The sequence below is a fragment of the Mobula hypostoma genome, chromosome 1, assembly GCF_963921235.1.
Source record: "Mobula hypostoma chromosome 1, sMobHyp1.1, whole genome shotgun sequence".
Classification (NCBI taxonomy): domain Eukaryota; kingdom Metazoa; phylum Chordata; class Chondrichthyes; order Myliobatiformes; family Myliobatidae; genus Mobula; species Mobula hypostoma.
The window spans coordinates 205,788,507-205,806,613 of NC_086097.1; the positions used below are offsets into that span (position 1 = coordinate 205,788,507).

At 39.7% G+C, this 18,107-nt stretch overlaps 1 protein-coding gene across 2 annotated transcripts in view; it reads right to left on the reverse strand.

Moving 5' to 3' along the window:
- Window positions 1-18,107, reverse strand: part of LOC134354560 (peroxidasin homolog) — a 564,572-nt gene that overhangs the window by 218,538 nt on the left and 327,927 nt on the right. For both annotated transcript variants that reach the window (XM_063063488.1, XM_063063497.1), the window contains exon 7: window positions 14,035-14,204. In XM_063063488.1, coding sequence (XP_062919558.1) covers window positions 14,035-14,204 — 170 coding nt within the window. The remainder of the gene's footprint in view (window positions 1-14,034; window positions 14,205-18,107) is intronic.

An 18,107-nucleotide genomic window follows, 5' to 3' on the forward strand; every position in this document is an offset into this window, starting at 1 on the left:
AGCAGCTCATGTTGCTGAACAGAAACATCATTCAGGTTCTAACCTGGGCCCAACACATCCACACACAGAGACATGTCAGCAGCTCTACTTTGTTCAGATTCTGAAGAAATTTGGTGTGTCACCAAATACTCTTACAAGTTTCTATAGATGTATGGTGGAGAGCATACTGGATTGTTGCATCGTAGGCTAGTAATATCTCCAGTGATCAGGACTGCAGGATGCTATAGAAGGTTGTAGACTCAAGCCAGCTCCATCATGGACACAACAATCCCCACCAGAAGGATATCTTCAGGAGGCAGTGCCTGAAGAAGGCTGCATCCATCACTGAGGACCCTCATTCGTTACTACCATCAGGGAGGAGGTATAGGAATCTGAAAACATGGACTCAAAGTTTCAGAAGCAGCATCCTCCTCTTCACCACCTGATTTCTGAGTGGTCCATGAGCACAACCTTGTTATTCTTTTTGCATTTATTTTTGTAATATATAGTAATTTTATGTCTTTGCATTGCACTGCTGCTGCAAAGCAGCACATTTCACATCATTATGTCAGTGATAAGGAATCTGATTCTGATCCGATCCACAATCCACACCAGTGTATTAATCCCAATATTATTCCTTCTGATCTTGTTTGCTTATCTCTTCAAAATAACTAGTTTATCCTTATCTATTAGCTGATTAGATCCGCAAAAATGCTAGTAGATCTGCAAAGCAAGTTTCTCTTTCTTAAATCTATATAGACGCTGACAAATCTTCGTATGTTGTGATTGGCTTCTAATATTTCTCCAGTTGCCTTGGATTATTTTCAGCCATGTAATGTTTTTAGTTAATCCTTATTGACTTTAGAATTGATAGGATTATTTAATGGAATAATCAGTTCAATGAAGTTTTAACAGAAACTTGGAGAATAACACTTCATCATTAGATCAGACATTTTCCGGTCTCCTGGGCTGAAAGGTGAATTCTAAAAAATATAGGGACAAACAGAGTGATAGTTCTGTTTAGTATCAATTTTACCAACATCTGTTTACTAATGCTCAGTTCTAATTTAACAGAAACACCTTGTTAAAATTTTCTTATTTGGCCTAATTGTCCATGTGGGGCATAGACAGGTTGAATGCACTTAGCATTTTTTTCACAGGGTTGGGGACTCAAGAACCAGAGAACATAGGTTAGATGTTTGAGGGAAAAGATCAAATAGGAAATAGAGAGGCAACTTCGTTTTTACACAAAGGGAAGCATGCATGTGGAATGAGCTGCCAGAGAAAGTGTTTGAAGCAGATACAATAACAACTTTGAAGAGAAAGTTGGACAGATACATGGATGGAAACCTTTAGAATATTATGAGCCAAATGCGGGAAAATAGAACAAGCTTGGATGGGACATTTTGGTCGGAATTGACCAGATGGGCTGAGGGATCTGTTTCCATGTGTACAACTCTGTGACCCTGAAATTACCGTTCACCTTTCTTTTGTATTGTTATTGCTTTCACTATCTAATGATTCTTGGTGTCTATCCTATCATACATCTTCTCTTTTGTTTTATTTTCTGCTATGATCTGAGGTTTTAACACTTCCTCAGGTACTGCCTAATGTGTTGGGTATGCTTTACTTTTATTTCAGGCGCTCACTGTTGTTTTATCTCACTTTTTTTTTGAGACTGAGGCTTTGTGTTTTAGTCTAGATGAAAACCACACTGAGTTCTGGTGTGAAACCTGAACTGAGCTGGTCAGAGTGAATAGGAGTTAGTGAAGGCCAGAATAATTACTCACTTCATTGCTTTGCTGATGTTTGGGAGGTGGGCGATTCACAGTGACTGACCTAGCTTGATTTTCTTTTCTCTATTCTTTTATGGATTGGGCATTGTTAATTGAATTTCCATCTTTCCAGTTTGGTGCAAGTCCCATAGCTCTGCTGAGCAGCTAATCGCAGATTCAGGTCTGCATTGCAGCTGATCTATTTTCATGGACTGGTATTAAACTTGTTCAATGCTATCAACTACCCATTCTGCCTTTGATCAAATGTTTTAAAGCTTATTAAGTAACAGAGTAACAGATGACTGAAACACCAGCTAATAAACTGGAGCTTTCTTTCAAAATATATGGAATAGATGTTGTCTATTGTTGATTACCATTGGCAAAGTTAACATGAATTCTTCTTGTGCCTGGGTGGTGGAACAAAAGGTTTTTTTCTTATATCAGTGATTCAGTACAAATGAGAAATGCTGTAATATTTTATTCGATAATTTGATGACACTGGTAGAACACATTCTTCCCTCAACGTCTCTAGAATGAAACTCGAGACTATCGTATGTCAACATTCTGCATTAAACATAGAACAGTACAGGCCGTTTGGCCCACAGTGTTGTGCCAACGTTTTAACCAACTGCAAGATCAATCTAACTCTCTCTTCCCACATGGTTCTCCATTTTTCTTTTATCCATATGCTTGTCCAAGTGTCTCCCTAGTGCTGCTGCCTCTAACACTACCCTTGGCACTGCATTCCACACACTTACTACTCCCCCATACTTCGACATCCCTTCCCCACTTTTCTCTAATCACCTTAAAATTATGCCCTCTCCATTGGTTCTGCTATGTTCCCATACCCAACATGAACAAGTTATAAAATTACATAGCATCAGTTAAGAAAAATCACAAAAACGTTCAGCTATTCATCAATTTTCTTTGAAATGACATCTTTTGCCTCAACTGTATTCACAAAATTAATCTCCCCATTTCGTTTCTCTACTTGGTGCTCTGGTAACACAGTGGAGACTGCAAATATTGCGATCCCTTTATCTGCACAGATATTGCCTCATCTGCTGAGTTCCTCCAGCTGTTTGTTTCTGGATTCTGAGGAGTATGGATAGAACAAGCCACAGGCAAAAATCAGCTTAAAAAGTCTTTAACAGCTGGTCAGTCCTGCTGTTAAAGATTTTATAGCTGATTTTTTTTTAGTTATGGCTTGTTCCATCCAAACTCCCCAGAACATCATTTAGATAAGAGTAATTTTGTGAAAATTACTGTAGTTGAGGGAAAGGATATGAGATTTCAAAGAGAATTGAATTAATATCTGAACTTTTTTGTGTATTTGCTTATCAGCTGCTGAGGTGTTGGTTTAAAAATGACTTTATATTCCACTTGGGTATCCTATAACTCAGTGGTATAAACACTGAATTTTCCAGTTTTAGAGTTTCAGATAACACACACCCTATGTGAGTTTCCATCCCCATTCCATGCAACACCCAAAAAATGCTGGAGGAACTCAGCAGGTCAGGCAGCATTTATGGAAATGAATAGACAATCAACATTTCAGGCTGAGACCTTCTTCAGGACTAGAAAGGAAGGGGGAAATGCCAGAATAAAAAAGGTAGGAGGAGGGAAAGGAGGATTAGCTAGATGGTGATGGCTGAAGCCAGGTGGGTGGGGAAGTTAAATGGCTACAGTAGAAGGAATCTGATAGGAGAGCAGAATGGGCCATGGGAGAATGAGAAGAAGTGGCAAGAGGATGGAATGGGAATAGAAGGAGAGGGAAGGAGGACGGGACCAAAAGTAATCGATGTTCATACCATTAGGTTGGAGGTTACTTTAGACGGAATATGAGGTGTTGCTCCTTCATCTTAAGAGTGGCCTCATTGTGGCAAAAGAGGAGGCCATGGAGCAACATGTCGGATTGGGGATAGGAATTAAAATGGTTGGCCACTGGTGGACAAAGTGGTCCCCCTATTTACGTTGGGTCTCACCAATCTAGAGAGGCCACATTGAGAGCACCGGATACAATAGACAACCGCCACAGATTCACAGGTGAAGTGTTGCCTCACCTGGAAGGAATATTTGGGGTTCTGAATGGAGGTAAAGAAGGAAGTAAATGGACAGGTTTAGCATTTCTGTCACTTGGAAACACGTTCCTTTTGGTCCATTCTCTGTTTCTTTGTCTACCTTTTCCATTCCTCCACCATTTCTTAGACTTGGTATGCTCACCCACCTGGTCCCAATTTCCCATCTCACACACACACACCTACAGACCTCAGTTTCTTTCTTCGCATCTTTGGCCCACTCTTCTGCCCAATGTCTCCCATTTCACCTCCTAGTCCATGCCTCTCCCCTCCCTCTCAGCATTTTATATTGGCAATCTTTCCTCTGTACTCTAAGAACTGATGTAGGGTCACCTTAAATATCAACTGTTAACTTTTTCTCCACAGATGATGTTTGATGCACTAAGTTCTTCCAGCAGATCATTTTAAATTAATACTTATCCTTCTCTCTTGCAGACGCTTATTGCTTTTTTAAATAAATGGCCTGATTATTCCAGCACCATATCCGTTTCTGCCTCGTATTCATCATGCCAAGTCCCAGCATAATCAGTGGAGAACTGCAGGATGTTCACACTCCATGAGGTTTTCAATAATACAGCAGTTGAAAAGCTGCCAAGATAGAGCAGTCAGCATACTCAGAACTTCTGTGTACCTACAGGAATGCCACAATTAAGTGATATTCACCTGCAGAAAACTAGTTCAGAAATAGGGTAAGCTACAGTTATCACTAAATGGGAGCAACAGAGTGGTGTCTCCATAATCACATCTGACTGACCTTTGTTTAAGTTCTGCCAATATTTTATTCAGGGCATTTCACTTTAAAAGAAGGGAGTTTATATCATCATTCCTCAAAATTTGCATGAGCCTACTCTCTATTCCACTGTAGGTCATGGGAAATTATTACAAGTTCACTCTCCCTCACTGGACACTTCTTCCCCAGAAAATCTAGCAATGGGGGTGCAGATGGAAGAGATAAGTTGGAAGGAGTGGAGGCTGCCCAAGAGCAGAAGAGGCTGATGTTCTCAGACCCGGCAGCTGAGTGTAAGGAAAGCTACCTGGAGGACCATCATCTACCCTGTGCAGGTAGGATGCTGGGGTTTTGTCGGCACATCGATGACAAGGTTACTCCGTGATACGGCAGATACATATATAAATGTCCAAAGAATAGTGAAAGGGTTAGCTCAGCTTTGTGTGATTGATGTACTTTATAAAGCAATCAATTCCTCAGTTGGAGACCATGCTGCAATATTATACATTGCAGCAACACTGCTAGTTCCCCTCTAATATTGCAATTACCTTTCAAACCACTGCAAAAAATGTTAAATTTAATTGTAACTATACAAGGACTTAGTCTTATCTTCCTTCCCATATATTCTTCGCTTCGCCAAAAATTATCCACGTTCTTTAACCTCATCTCTCACCTCTTGACCCCATCCCTCCTGTATCTGATCTGTAAGTGATCACATATTATTCCCCATTAAACTATAGCATCCTTCCATGGGCTTTACTGGAAATAGTGGTCATAGTGTTAACTTGACATTAAGGCTGCAGGCTTTTGCAAAGCAATGCTTTTCCTTCTAGCAATTAACCAGTTGTAAAATTCAAGGACACAATTTTGTCTCTAATGCCTCCTGATTGAAAGTTAAAATATTATAATTATAACAGTATCCAATCTGAAAATAACACTACAACTTCCTTCTGTTATCTTATAAACCTGTGCAAAGGAGTACCCATCAAAGCTTCAGGTCTTGGTGCCTACCAATAATTCTTGCAGGATAATTTTATTACATATTTGTAATAGAATCATTCTAACTTCATTTCTTTCCACAAGACTGCTACAAATTAAAACAATTATTTCATGCACTTTTTTTCGGAAGAATGTCCCCTTCTAATAAAAATAAGTGACAGAGTGACTGAAAACAATATCAACTTGCATCTGACTGCATTGTTTGTTAACAGATGTATGTGCAGAATGATAAACTTTGTCAAGCCTGAATTCACTTGAGTTTCTCACCTGTATTTTTTCCACTCATCTTTATAAAGTACATCAATCACACAAAGCTGGAGACATCACTTACATTCCAGCATGATTTATATGCAGCAATAACTTTTACACTCACCACACAAAAACAATTTTATGAGTGAATGACAATTTAAATGAAAACAACTGCACAAAAAAAGCAAACCACTCAACTTAAACTCAAGCATTTTAGCAGTATTTAGGGCACAAAAAGTTATTGTCAGTTTCAGGATTAGTCATCACATGCTTTTCAACTCATAACTGAAGACTTAAATTATACAAGACCTATTAAATAGAAATTGTCTTAAAATAAGTGTTGCAGTAGTGTGGTAATCTTGGACATTTCTCTAATAGTACATACAAAGAATGTAAAATATCTGAAGCCTGTTTTCATTCATTTGGTTTGAATTTTGCTTCTGAAAGTAAAAATCATAAAATAATGGCCTGGATTTTGGACAGTAGGAACAGCAGGAGCAGAGTTTGCAATCATTACCTCCCTTGGGATTTCCATAAATGCAGTTGCAAGGGTGGAAAGGTGAAAGGTGATTTCAGTGAATCATTCCTTCCCAAAGACTAATTTCTGACATGACACTGGGTTCAAGGGCTTTTTTTCCATGCTATATAACTACGAATCTAAACTATCAAATGGGTTATCACTTTAACAGTATTTTTAAATCTTTCAAAGTTTTTTTTTAAATTTTGTAATGGGTTAATAATTTAAATATTTTTCAGTGCTTAAAAAACTAAGATTTTTGAAGGTTTTTAATGTTCTGTGGTTAAGATGTTTAATGCCTTTGAATGTTTTACAAATAGTAAAAAGTATTCACTTCCATTTAAGTCTGAGGATATGTATGGTAGATCTGGCCACATTTTTGTAGCTCAGCCTGCCCAGTATCATGCTCCTTTTATATCCAGACATTTTTATGCACAGGACCACAACATTGTCTTTCCACCTCTTTCTCCCCTGCCAGGAGGACCACCAAAAATAGGTCCTAACTTCTTGATGGCAAATACTGTCAGTTTGCTACTTATCTCAGAACATACCACTTTAAGTTAAAATCCAGAAAGCCACAGTGTGACTTCCACAGATTTCAGTCAAAGGGCCTAATTTGTTGGAGCAAAAAAAAAACCCAAAAAATCAACAAACTGGTGGAGGAACTCAGCTGGGCAGTCAACAACCGTGGATGGAAATGCTGCTCTGCCCCCTTCCCTCACCTTTTTATACTGGCTGTCTCCTCCTTACTGTCCAGATGAAAGGCCTCAACCTAAAGCATCACTTGTTCATTTATCACAAGAGTTGCTATCTGATACCGAGCTCCCCCAACAGATTTCTTTTTTGTTTGATGCTCCTGATTCCAGTCTCTTGTATTTACTGGTGGTTTGGATTAACAACTGTTGTGAACCAGGTTATTCCAGGATGTTTTAAAAATTATTACTCTGCTCAATTCCAAATGGTCTAACGATCTGCCAGTTAAAGCAACATTTACATTTTAATGCCGTGTTTGTATTGAAGTAACTGCATTTTCTGTTAAGCAAAAACATCTGTGAAATATCCATGAATCTTCTTTATCAATTATGTTTAAAGGCAAGCTGAGCCTTTATTGTCACTGATCTACAGATACAAATTGAACTGAACCTCTCATTGTCCTCAGTTATTGGTACCCCAACAATCCCATCACCAAACATCTCTTCAAGCTCTCCCTTATTGCCAACACCATCTCCTAGCAACTAATTATGCTGTCCAATTTTCCCTTGTATCCCATCCTGTGAAAGCCCATACTTGCACAAGTAGCCTCTGGATACAGGCATGTACATTTGGAAATGACAAAATTGGTCTCCTGACATGACTTTCAGTCCATTGGATCCCACCACACATGTCCAAATTTCTGTCGGTTCTACCTCAAGCACAGAGGATCAAAATAACACGCAAAGGTCCTGGAGGAACTCAGCAGGTCAGGCAGCAAAGTGTGGTCAGGCCTCGAGAGTAAAGGATGAGACATTCCACTCTGCAAAAACTCATTTCAGGGAGGTAGCACCATCAATTTGTGGGAGATTCGCGGAACTTCTGGGAAAGGTGGGTTGTTTGCAATAGAGTAGCTCCTTAGCAGCTAGCCAGCTAGTTTAAATAAGGTTAGCTATGCTAATGAACGGATGACACCTATTAAACTCACCTCAACATGTCTTTTATAGTCTTAACCCACCATGGGCAATAGAAAAGTCACTATTGCAAACAGTGCAGCGAGCAACACACCGTGATAATTTTTGACCCCTATAAGACAGGGGTACACTTTAGTGTAGTCTGGGGTGAAGTACATTTTATATTTTCCTTTATTGGAACATTCTGCCATGACACGTGCTCTCTCGCTCTCTCTCACTCTCTTTCTCTCTTACGCTCTCTCTCAAAAAAAATTGATTTCTGGGATATTGTATATAATTTGCGGGCATCAGGGAGCCGCTATCAATATGCGGGAGACTCCCGGAACTTCCGGGAGAGGTGGGATGTCTGAGGATGTCAACCTGAGATGTCAATTGTTCATTTCTTTTCATAGCTGCTGCCTGACCTGCCGAGTTCCTCCAGCATTTTGTGTGTGTTGTTGTAGTTATCAGCTACTGAGGTAAAAGCTGGTGAACACATATAAGTATTCATTAAAAGGGCTTATAAAATATTGGCCTTAACCACGAAGTGGCTAGATTTCAAAGATGTAAATTAAGCTTCAGTTGTACAGAGCCTTGATCAGGCTATATGTAGTTTTGGGCATGGGACTCCTGTAGAAACATAATAGCCTTCGAGCAGAAGTATACCTAGATTTAGCAGTGTTACATTATGACAATATGCATAAACTGAGTTTGCAAATTTGAAAGTTCATATGGCAGGTTGGATGAGATCAATAGATTTTTGTCTAGAAGATTAGCAAGAGAATTGTAACATAGACATGTAAAAGGGACACAAAAGGCATGATTCCATAGACTTGCATCAATAGGAATGACAATCTGAAAGGCCCGTATTTCAATTTAACTTAATCCTACTTCATGATAAATCTTGCTAATCTGGTTTTAGTGTGGTTTTAAATTATACAGTTGCATTAATTTTAATTTGTTTTCATCAAAGGAAATAAGATATTAGTACAGATGTTTTATTTATAATGATGGTGAAACTATTGGTGTTTATTATAATTGCATTGTGGATCCAGAAACAATTTTGGAATATCCAAGTATGCACAATTTACATACTATATATATTCCGAAGTTTATCTCAGCAGTTCAGCCTACCTCCATTAACTGCAATGGTCTTCATCCTTCTCCCTTCCAATCAACATTGATGAATTAACAAAAAAATCATATTTGTTACACTGTAAATCATTCTAAAAATGTCATGCATTATTGTATAAAATATAATTTTATTGGTGTCCTAAACCTAAACAATGCTTATAAACTCCCAAGCCCTAAAATACCAATTTTATTTATGTGTCTAATTCCTTCAGACAAATATTTTAATATATAGTTGATTTTAAAATATTTTCTTTAACCTTTGTCAATAAATTATAGTAATTTTAGTTTCAATCTTTCACTTGCAATGCTTCAATCTTAAAATCTGTGACATGTTTAGAATGGCAGTTTAAAATTGTACACTATTCTTCCTGACCTGCTGGTGAATCTTTTCAGTGTGATTACTGCTCAGTCAGCTTAACAGTACCCCAGTTGTGCCTTGCCTCTCAAACTGAGATGGGACAGCATCCTAATGTCAGGAAAGGGCAAATCTATACCACAATTATCATTAGACCTTTCTGTGCACCTTTTTATATGGAAACCAGTACTTCTTCAGTGGTTGTTCCTCTCCAGGCCTTGTGGTGCAGTGAGCTGCAAGCTTGCCATTTCTTCAGCATTTGTCTGTCTTCTATGATGCCGAGTTGCTAGTCTGATGCTCAACCCAGCACAGACAGAAAGCATACAAGGAGCTAGCTGGATTCGAACTGGGACCACTTGGTGCATATATATCACCAGTCATTGTGGTTCAGATTTTTTTATGTTTGCACTTGATTAGATTCTCACATTCATACATAAGCTAATCTATTTGATTTTAAGGTCTACGTGGTCAATCTAAATACAATCAGGTGCTAAGCTACAGAATACTGGTCCAATTACACATTACCCAATCTCTGCATGTAATTCAAACAGTAAAAAATACTGGAACAACACACAGAAAAATTGCTGGTGAACGCAGCAGGCCAGGTAGCACCTATAGGAAGCGGTACAGTCGACATTTCGGGCGAAGACCCTTCGTCAGGACAAACTGAAAGAAGAGATAGTAGGAGATTTGAAAGAGGGAGGGGGCGGGGGAGATCCGAAATGATAGGGGAAGATAGGAGGGGGAGGGAAGGAGCTAAGAGCTGGAAAGCTGATTGGCAAAAGGGATACAAGGCTGGAGAAGGGAGAGGATCATGGGACGGGAAGCCGAGGGAGAAAGAAAGGGGGAGGGGAGCACCAGAGGATGGAGAGCAGGCAAGGAGTTACAGTGAGGGGTGCAGAAGGAGAAAAAAGAGGGAGAAAAAAAGGGGAAATAAATAAATAAACAAACAAACAAATAAATAAATAAGGGATAGGGTATGAATGTGGGGAGGGGCATTAACAGAAGTTAGAGAAGTCAATGTTCATGCCATCAGGTTGGAGGCTACCCAGATGGGATATAAGGTGTTGTTCCTCCAACCTGAGTGTGGCTTCATCTTTACAGTAGAGGAGGCCGTGGATAGACGTATCAGAATGGGAATGGGATGTGTAATTAAAATGTGCCCTCCCCCTTTTTTTCTTCCTAGGCTTCCCATCCCATGATCCTCTCCCTTCTCTAGACTTGTATCCCTTTTGCTAATCAACTTTACAGCTCTTAGCTCCATCCCTCCCCCTCCTGTCTTCTCCTATCATTTTGGATCCCCTCCCCCTCCCACTTTCAAATCTCTTACTATCTCTTCTTTCAGTTAGTCTTGACGAAGGGTCTCGGCCCAAAACGTCGACTGTACCTCTTCCTATAGATGCTGCCGGGCCTGCTGCGTTCACCAGCATTTTTTGTGTGTGTTGCTTGAATTTATAGCATCTGCAGTTTTCCTCGTGTTTGCGAAAAAATATTGGAAGTTCTTTTTAAGCAATCTGCCCCACAAGGAAAAAGATTATGTTTGAGGTGCAATTGCTGCAATCCTGATCAATTAGGAAGTAACTTTAAAGCTTTCATTTTCCAGCATCTTTCTACGAGTTCTTCTGGACTTGCCCTTTATCACATCATCTTTAATTTATTAGAACTGGTCTCTTGCACATTGCTCATCACTATCACTGATCTCCCATGGTCATCCTACAATGACCTACTGCTTTCAATGTTTCGTTTGCATCTGCTACAGTTACTTTAGTCACTAAATTTACCTCAGCTTGAATTCCCTTTCTAAACCCCTTGCCCATACGTTTTCCTTTTCTGCAGCTGCTAACATCTAAGAACATTTCTCTTCATTCCTTTCCATAGATGCTGCCTGACCTGCTGAGTTCCTCCATCATTTTGGATGTGTTACTCAAGACATTAATAACAGCATTGAACTAGATCTGCTATCTTACCTCCTGTTTCTCAGAATTCAAATTTTCTTTCTGCATTAAGGAATGCCTTTAGAAATTTTGTACGTAAATGCTGCTATGCAAATATGCAACATTGAATGACACTCAATATGCAGAACAAAATCTTGAATCCTCCATGGTCTTACAGGGATGTAATGGACAGACTCAATTATCACTGAGTTTGACCTAACATTCTCCGTTCTTCAAGTCGTTAAAATACGAAAGCCACTTGGTGGGTGAAAAAACTCAAGTTTTCTCAAGGAATATTGCTTTCCATTGTCACTTTATTTAAACTCCTTTTTAAGATACAAGAAAATTAGGAATATTAAATTTTTGAAGAGAAAATATGGGAAGATAATAATTACTAAATCATTGAAAATAGGTATAGGACAATTAAGGTTATTAAATACTTAGAAAGTGGAAAACTTCATGGCACAAGGGCAAATTTTTGTTTTTTCTCTCTTTTTTTCACTACAGGTATTTATTTAAATAAATTTTTAAATATATTTCTTATTGCAACTTATAGTTTTTTTAACCAAAGTACTGCTGCTGCAAGATGTCAAATTTCACTACTTATGCCACAGATACTAAACCTGATTCTGAAAATTTTTAATACGGTCAATGAAGGTTCAAATATTATAATTCCACGGGAAAACACAATTATCCACATAAACCTAATTTGGATACAGAAGGCTAGACAAGTTGACCATCTATGTGCAAAAATTATCCCACGAGACAAAAGGACACCAAACATTGATTGGAAAATGTGATGGATGAATAAAACTCTATTCAATCACTATCTTTAGTGTAATGACTGAAACTACACTAAAGAATTGCTATGTTGGTATATGAGCCTCAGGCCCCACACCACCAGATTCATGAACAGTTATTACCCCCCAGTCATCAGCCTTCTCCGCCAGAGTGGATAACTTCACTCACCCCAACACTGAACTGAATCCACAACCTATGGGCTCACTTTCAAGGATTCTACAGCTCATGTTCTTAATATTTATCAGTCTATCTATCTATTTACTATTTGTTTTTTTCTTTTTATATTTGCACAATTTGTTGCTTTTTGCATACTGGTTGTTTGTTTTGTGTGCACATTTTTTCATTGAATCTATTGCGTTTCTTTGTATCTACTGTGAATGCCCACAAGAAAATGTGTCTCAGGGTAGTATGTGGTGCCATATATGGATTTTAGCAATAAATCTGTGAGCTTTGAACTTTGAAATTCAACCAGTAATGTCTGTATTGAGGAGCCACTTATGCACAATTAATGTTATAGTCACAACTTTCTGTCATGTATCTTGCTTGCTTGCCTGATCCTGACTGGGTTAAAAGTGTTCATTATTACATCAGCTGGTGCTTGGAAGCCCCAAGGGAAGATTAGACTGTCGTCTTATTGATGATCCTGAGGCCACATTTTCTTTGACATAAATACTCCTCTCAATTGCAGAATGTACCCCATACACTCACTTGTGATGGCAAATGATCGCATTTGCTGTGGGATATTTTGTTCTCAGCGGTGGGGACATATTACATTGTCTTCAGTCTTCTGGGAGTTAAGAGTTTATCTGCTCTGAATGTCTCTACTTGTTGCCTTGGACTGATATCACACCTTGTGTTTGAATGCTTGAGCCATGATTTGTGGTTCTGACATGTGTGATGCTTCGCATGTCTTGTGTTTCATACCATCATATACAGGCAGCTTCAAACAAACTTTACAATGAGCACCTTAGGGACATCACTTCAATGGCTGAGGTAAGGGTTTGGTATGATGTTCCTCACCAACCCTCTTTCCATCACCATAAATGGATTTTGCTGACAACTCTACTCATCATTCCAGCTGGCTGTGGGTGGAGTTCCCTGTATAACATGGATCATTCAAGCCCCCTTCCCCACTATATGATCCTCTCACTGTTCAGATTGGATAATCTCTTGCAACCAGGACTGCTAAATATTCTTAATCTGTGATTGCACAATTGGACTCCACCTTGCTTCATCTGGAACATGCATCCTATTCAGCCTCTCTCACTGCATCAGATTTGTGACTTAGTCAGTGGCCATATGAAAGCAGGCATCCTGCCTAATTAGCTTGAGACCTCAACAATCAAAATACCTACAAACCCCAGTTCATTATTTCTGGGTTTTCCCAACTCTCAATAGTTCAACTGGTGCACCATCTTGATACAAAGCCATGCTTCCCTTCGTTGATTGCCACCCCATTGAAAGGATGAATTATGCAGTGGAAGTCGAAAATTAACGGAACTATCATTCAAACACCCAAACAGAAAAACTTCTGCAAATGCTGGAAATCCAAAGCAACACACAACACTTTTTGTGTGATTCAAACACCTGAGCATTGATTGTCATTTTAATGTGTATTAATTCAAGGTCTTAAGAGCTCGGTGATCTCCATATATTAATACCAGAAAGAATTTCCTTCACTGGGATGTTGTGTAATAAACATTTTACCCATTCAAAGGTATCACTTCTTTAATGCTGTAATAAAATTTGTTTCTTTTTTCTTATTGTGCAGCATTGTGATTAATAAGATATATAACGAGACAAATTTGTAGCAGAGGGAGACAGTAATGCAAATAAAACTTACCACAGTTAAATTCCTCTGCTGTTACTGAGACAACTGATCTGCCTTGCAGTGCTCTGGGATACTGGCAGGTTGCAGCAGCCTGTGTGTGGCCACTTTTGGCATAGCTCTTGAGTAATTCTCCCAGCCACATGAGTTGACAATCACAAACCAGACCATTGGAGTCCAAACGGCTGTAGCCAGATAAAAAACAAAGATAATATTAAGATATCATTCAGTAAGCTATGGACCATTCTGTAACAAAAACATTATTTAGGTTTTGTAGTCAGTACAGAACTCCACCTCCTTTTCTTTTTCTAATATCAATACCCATCTCTCCCTCCTGTCAAAAAATCCATGATAGTCATCATTTATTTCTTTGGTATTCTTAGGTGAACATAGAGAACACATATCATCATCAGTTGCTAGTTCCAAATGTGAAGTAGAGTCTTCAAGCCAGATGCACCCTCTTCTCATTACTACCATAAGGGTGGAGGTACTGGAGCCTGAAGAAACACACTCACCATTTTAGGAACAGCTTCTTCTCCTCCACCGTCAGATTTCTGAATGGTCCATGAACCCAGGAATGCAACCTCACTATTACTCTTTTGCACGATTTACTGTCTTGCATTGTACTGCTGCTACAACAGCAACACATTTTTAATGCAGCTTGTCCTTACCTGACCCCGTAATTCCACTTTTAATAAGGCAAACATGATTCTATGATAATATATAGTTGCTTTTTTTTTTAAGATATAAATTGACCTGACTTTGCGATCATAGTATCATAGAAATCTACAGCACATTACAGGCTCTTCGGCCCATAATGTTGTGCTGACCATGTAACCTACTCTAGAAACTGCCTAGAATTTCCCTACTGCCTAGTCCTCTATTTTTCTAAGCTACGTGTACCTATCTAAGGGTTTCTTTAAAGATCCTATTGTATCCACCTCGACCACTGTCACTGGCAGTGCATTCTACACACTGACCACTCTCTGTGGAAAAAAAAACTTACCTCCGATATCTCCCTTGTACCTACTTCCAAGCTCCTTAAAACTATGCCCCCCCCCCCACGTTGGCCATTTCAGCCTTGGGAAAATGCCTCTGAAAATCCACATGATCAATGCCTCTCATCATCTTGTACACCTCTGTCAGGTCACTCCTCACCCTCTGTCGCTCCAAGGAGAAAAGGCCAAGTTCACTCAATCAATTCTCATAAGGCATATTCTCCAATTGAGGCAATATCCTGGTAGATCTCCCCTGCACTCTCTCTATAGTATCCATATCCTTCTTGTAGTGAGGCTACCAGAACTGAACACAGTACTCCAAGTCGGGTCTGACGAGGGTCCTATATAGCTGTAATATTACCTCATAGCTTTTAAACTTAATCCCACGGTTGATGAAGGCCTACACACCATATGCCTTCTTAAAAACACTGTCAACCTGCCCAGCAGAATTGAATGTCCTATGGACACAACCCCAAGATCTAGCTGATCTTCCACACTGCCAAGAGTCCTACCATTAATGTTATATTCTGTCCTTAAATTTAACCTACCAAAATGAACCACTTCATGTTTACCTGAGTTGAACTACATCTGCCACTTCTCAGCCCAGTTCTGCATCCTATCGATCTCCCACTATAACCTCTGACAACCTTCCAGACTATACACAACACCCCCAACTTTTGTATCATCAACAAACTTACTAACCCACCCTTCTAATTGAATTGAATGATCTTTATTGTACATAAGTACAATGAAACTCTGTTTGGCTTCCTCTCAGACAATTAAATAAAATGGTAGATAAAAACAAGACAGTAATAGAAAACCTCATCCAGGTCATTGATGAAAATCACAAAGAGGAGGGGTCCCAGAACAGATCTCTGCGGAACACCACTGATCACCATCCTCCATGCAGAATATGAACCATCTACAACCAGCCTTTGCTTTCTGTGGACAAGCCAATTCTGGATCCACAAAGCAAGGTCTCTTTGGATCCCATGCCTGATTAGTATCTGAATGAGTCTCGCACGGGGAACCTTATCAAATGCCTTAATGAAATCCATATACACTACGTCGACAGCTCTACCTTCATCAATCTGTTTTGTTACATCCTCAAAGAATTCAATTAGGCTCATAAGGCACGATCTACCCTTGACAAAGCCATGCTGGCTATCCCTAATCAGACTATGTCTCTCCAAATGTTCATAAATCTTGCCTCTCAGGATCTTCTTCAACAACTTGTCCACCACTGAAGTAAGACTCACTGGTCTATAATTTCCTGGGTTATTTCTACTCCCTTTCTTGAACAAGGGAACAACATCTGCAACCCTCCAATCCTCTGGTCCAACCCTCCAACCCTCCCATCCCTATTCATGTTGCAAAGATCATTGCCAGAGGTTCAGCAATCTCTTCCCTCAATTGCCACAGTAGCCTGGGGTATACTTCATCCAGGCCTAGCAACTTACCTAACTTAATACCTTTCAAAAGCTCCAGCACATCCTCTTTCTTAATGTCTATACGCTCAAAATGCTTCAGTCCGCTGTAAGTCATCCCCACAATTATCAAGGTCCTTTTCCCTGGTGAATACTGAAGAAAAGCATTCATTAAGTACCTCCGCTACCTCCTCAACTTCCTCTGGCTCCATGCACATGTTTCCACTCTCGCTCCTGATTGGTCCTTTTCTCATATAGCCCATCCTCTTGCTCTTCACATATTTGTGGAATAACTTGGGGTTTTCCTTAATCCTGCTCGCCAAGGCATTTTCATGGCCCCTTCTAGATCTCCTAATTTCATTCAAGTATAGTCCACTTGGATCAAAATAATAGTTAGGGTAACTTTGTTCTATTAATAACGATAATTTCTACAGCAACTTCAGATGAAGCAGAGATGCATAGTAACTGATTGAATTACTTTATTCCTTGTGAAAACAGAGTGTTGATGCCAGATTTAACATTAGTACATCGTGAACTTCATTACTTCTTTGCAGCTTCATCATTTTCTTGGCCTCTGTTGGTTGGGTTGACGATAGATGTTGATTCCTAGCTGTCTGAATCAATACACAAGACAGGGCAGTACGCTGTTGCCCAGGCAGCAAGCTCCCCCTCTCCACGCAGCTGATGAATTCAAAAGAACTGCAGAGGCTGATACAGTCTCGAACCAGTGGCATCAGAGGAGTTGCCTGTCAGTGTTGGACGTGATGCTGGACTGCCTTAGGGAATTCATCTCTGGAGTGACTGGATTTAAAGCATTAGTAACATGCCTTTGCCCTTCTGTTTCTGACCAAACACTTATTCTTTCTGTGTCTAATTTGAATATGCATTCAGAACTCCTTAATTTACCTTCCTTTGGTTCATATTTACTAATTCTGCTTGTTTATGAAAGGAGCCAGTTAATTTCCTTATAAAATCAGAAACCATAAATACTGAAGAAAATCCACTTGAAGAAAGCACCATGTTAGTAACATCAAAGTAGTTTTGTTTCTGTATGAACACACATACAATGCTGGAGAAACTCAGCAGGTCGGGCAGCATCTATGGTAATGAGTGAACAGTTGTGTTTCAGGTTGAGACCCTTCTTCAGGACTGTAAAGGAAGGGGGAAGGCACTTGAATAAAAAGGTGGGAGGAGGGGAAGCAGGATAACTAGAGGGTGATAGGTGAAGTCAGGTGGGTAAGAGAGGCAAAGGGCTGGAGAGGAAGGAATCTGATAGGAGAGGAGTGGAGCATATGAGAAAGGGAAAGGAGGGGACCCGGGGGAGGTGATTGGGAGGTAATAAGAGTTAAGGGAAATAAAAGAAGAGTGGAGGAGGAGCGTTTGTTTTTTACTGGAATGAGAAATAGGTATGTATGCCATCAGGCTTGAGGTTATCCAGAATGGATAACATAAGGCAATTCTCCTCCACCCTGAGCGTGGCCTCACCATGGCACAAGAGGAAGTCATGAACCATCATTTTGGAATGGGAATGGGAATGGGAATTGGAACTGCATATTCGGCACCAGGAAGTTCTGGTTTTAGCAGATGGAGCACAGGTGTTCACTGAAGCAGTCCCCCAATTTACAATCGGCTTGCCCATTGTAGAGCAGGTCACATCGGGAGC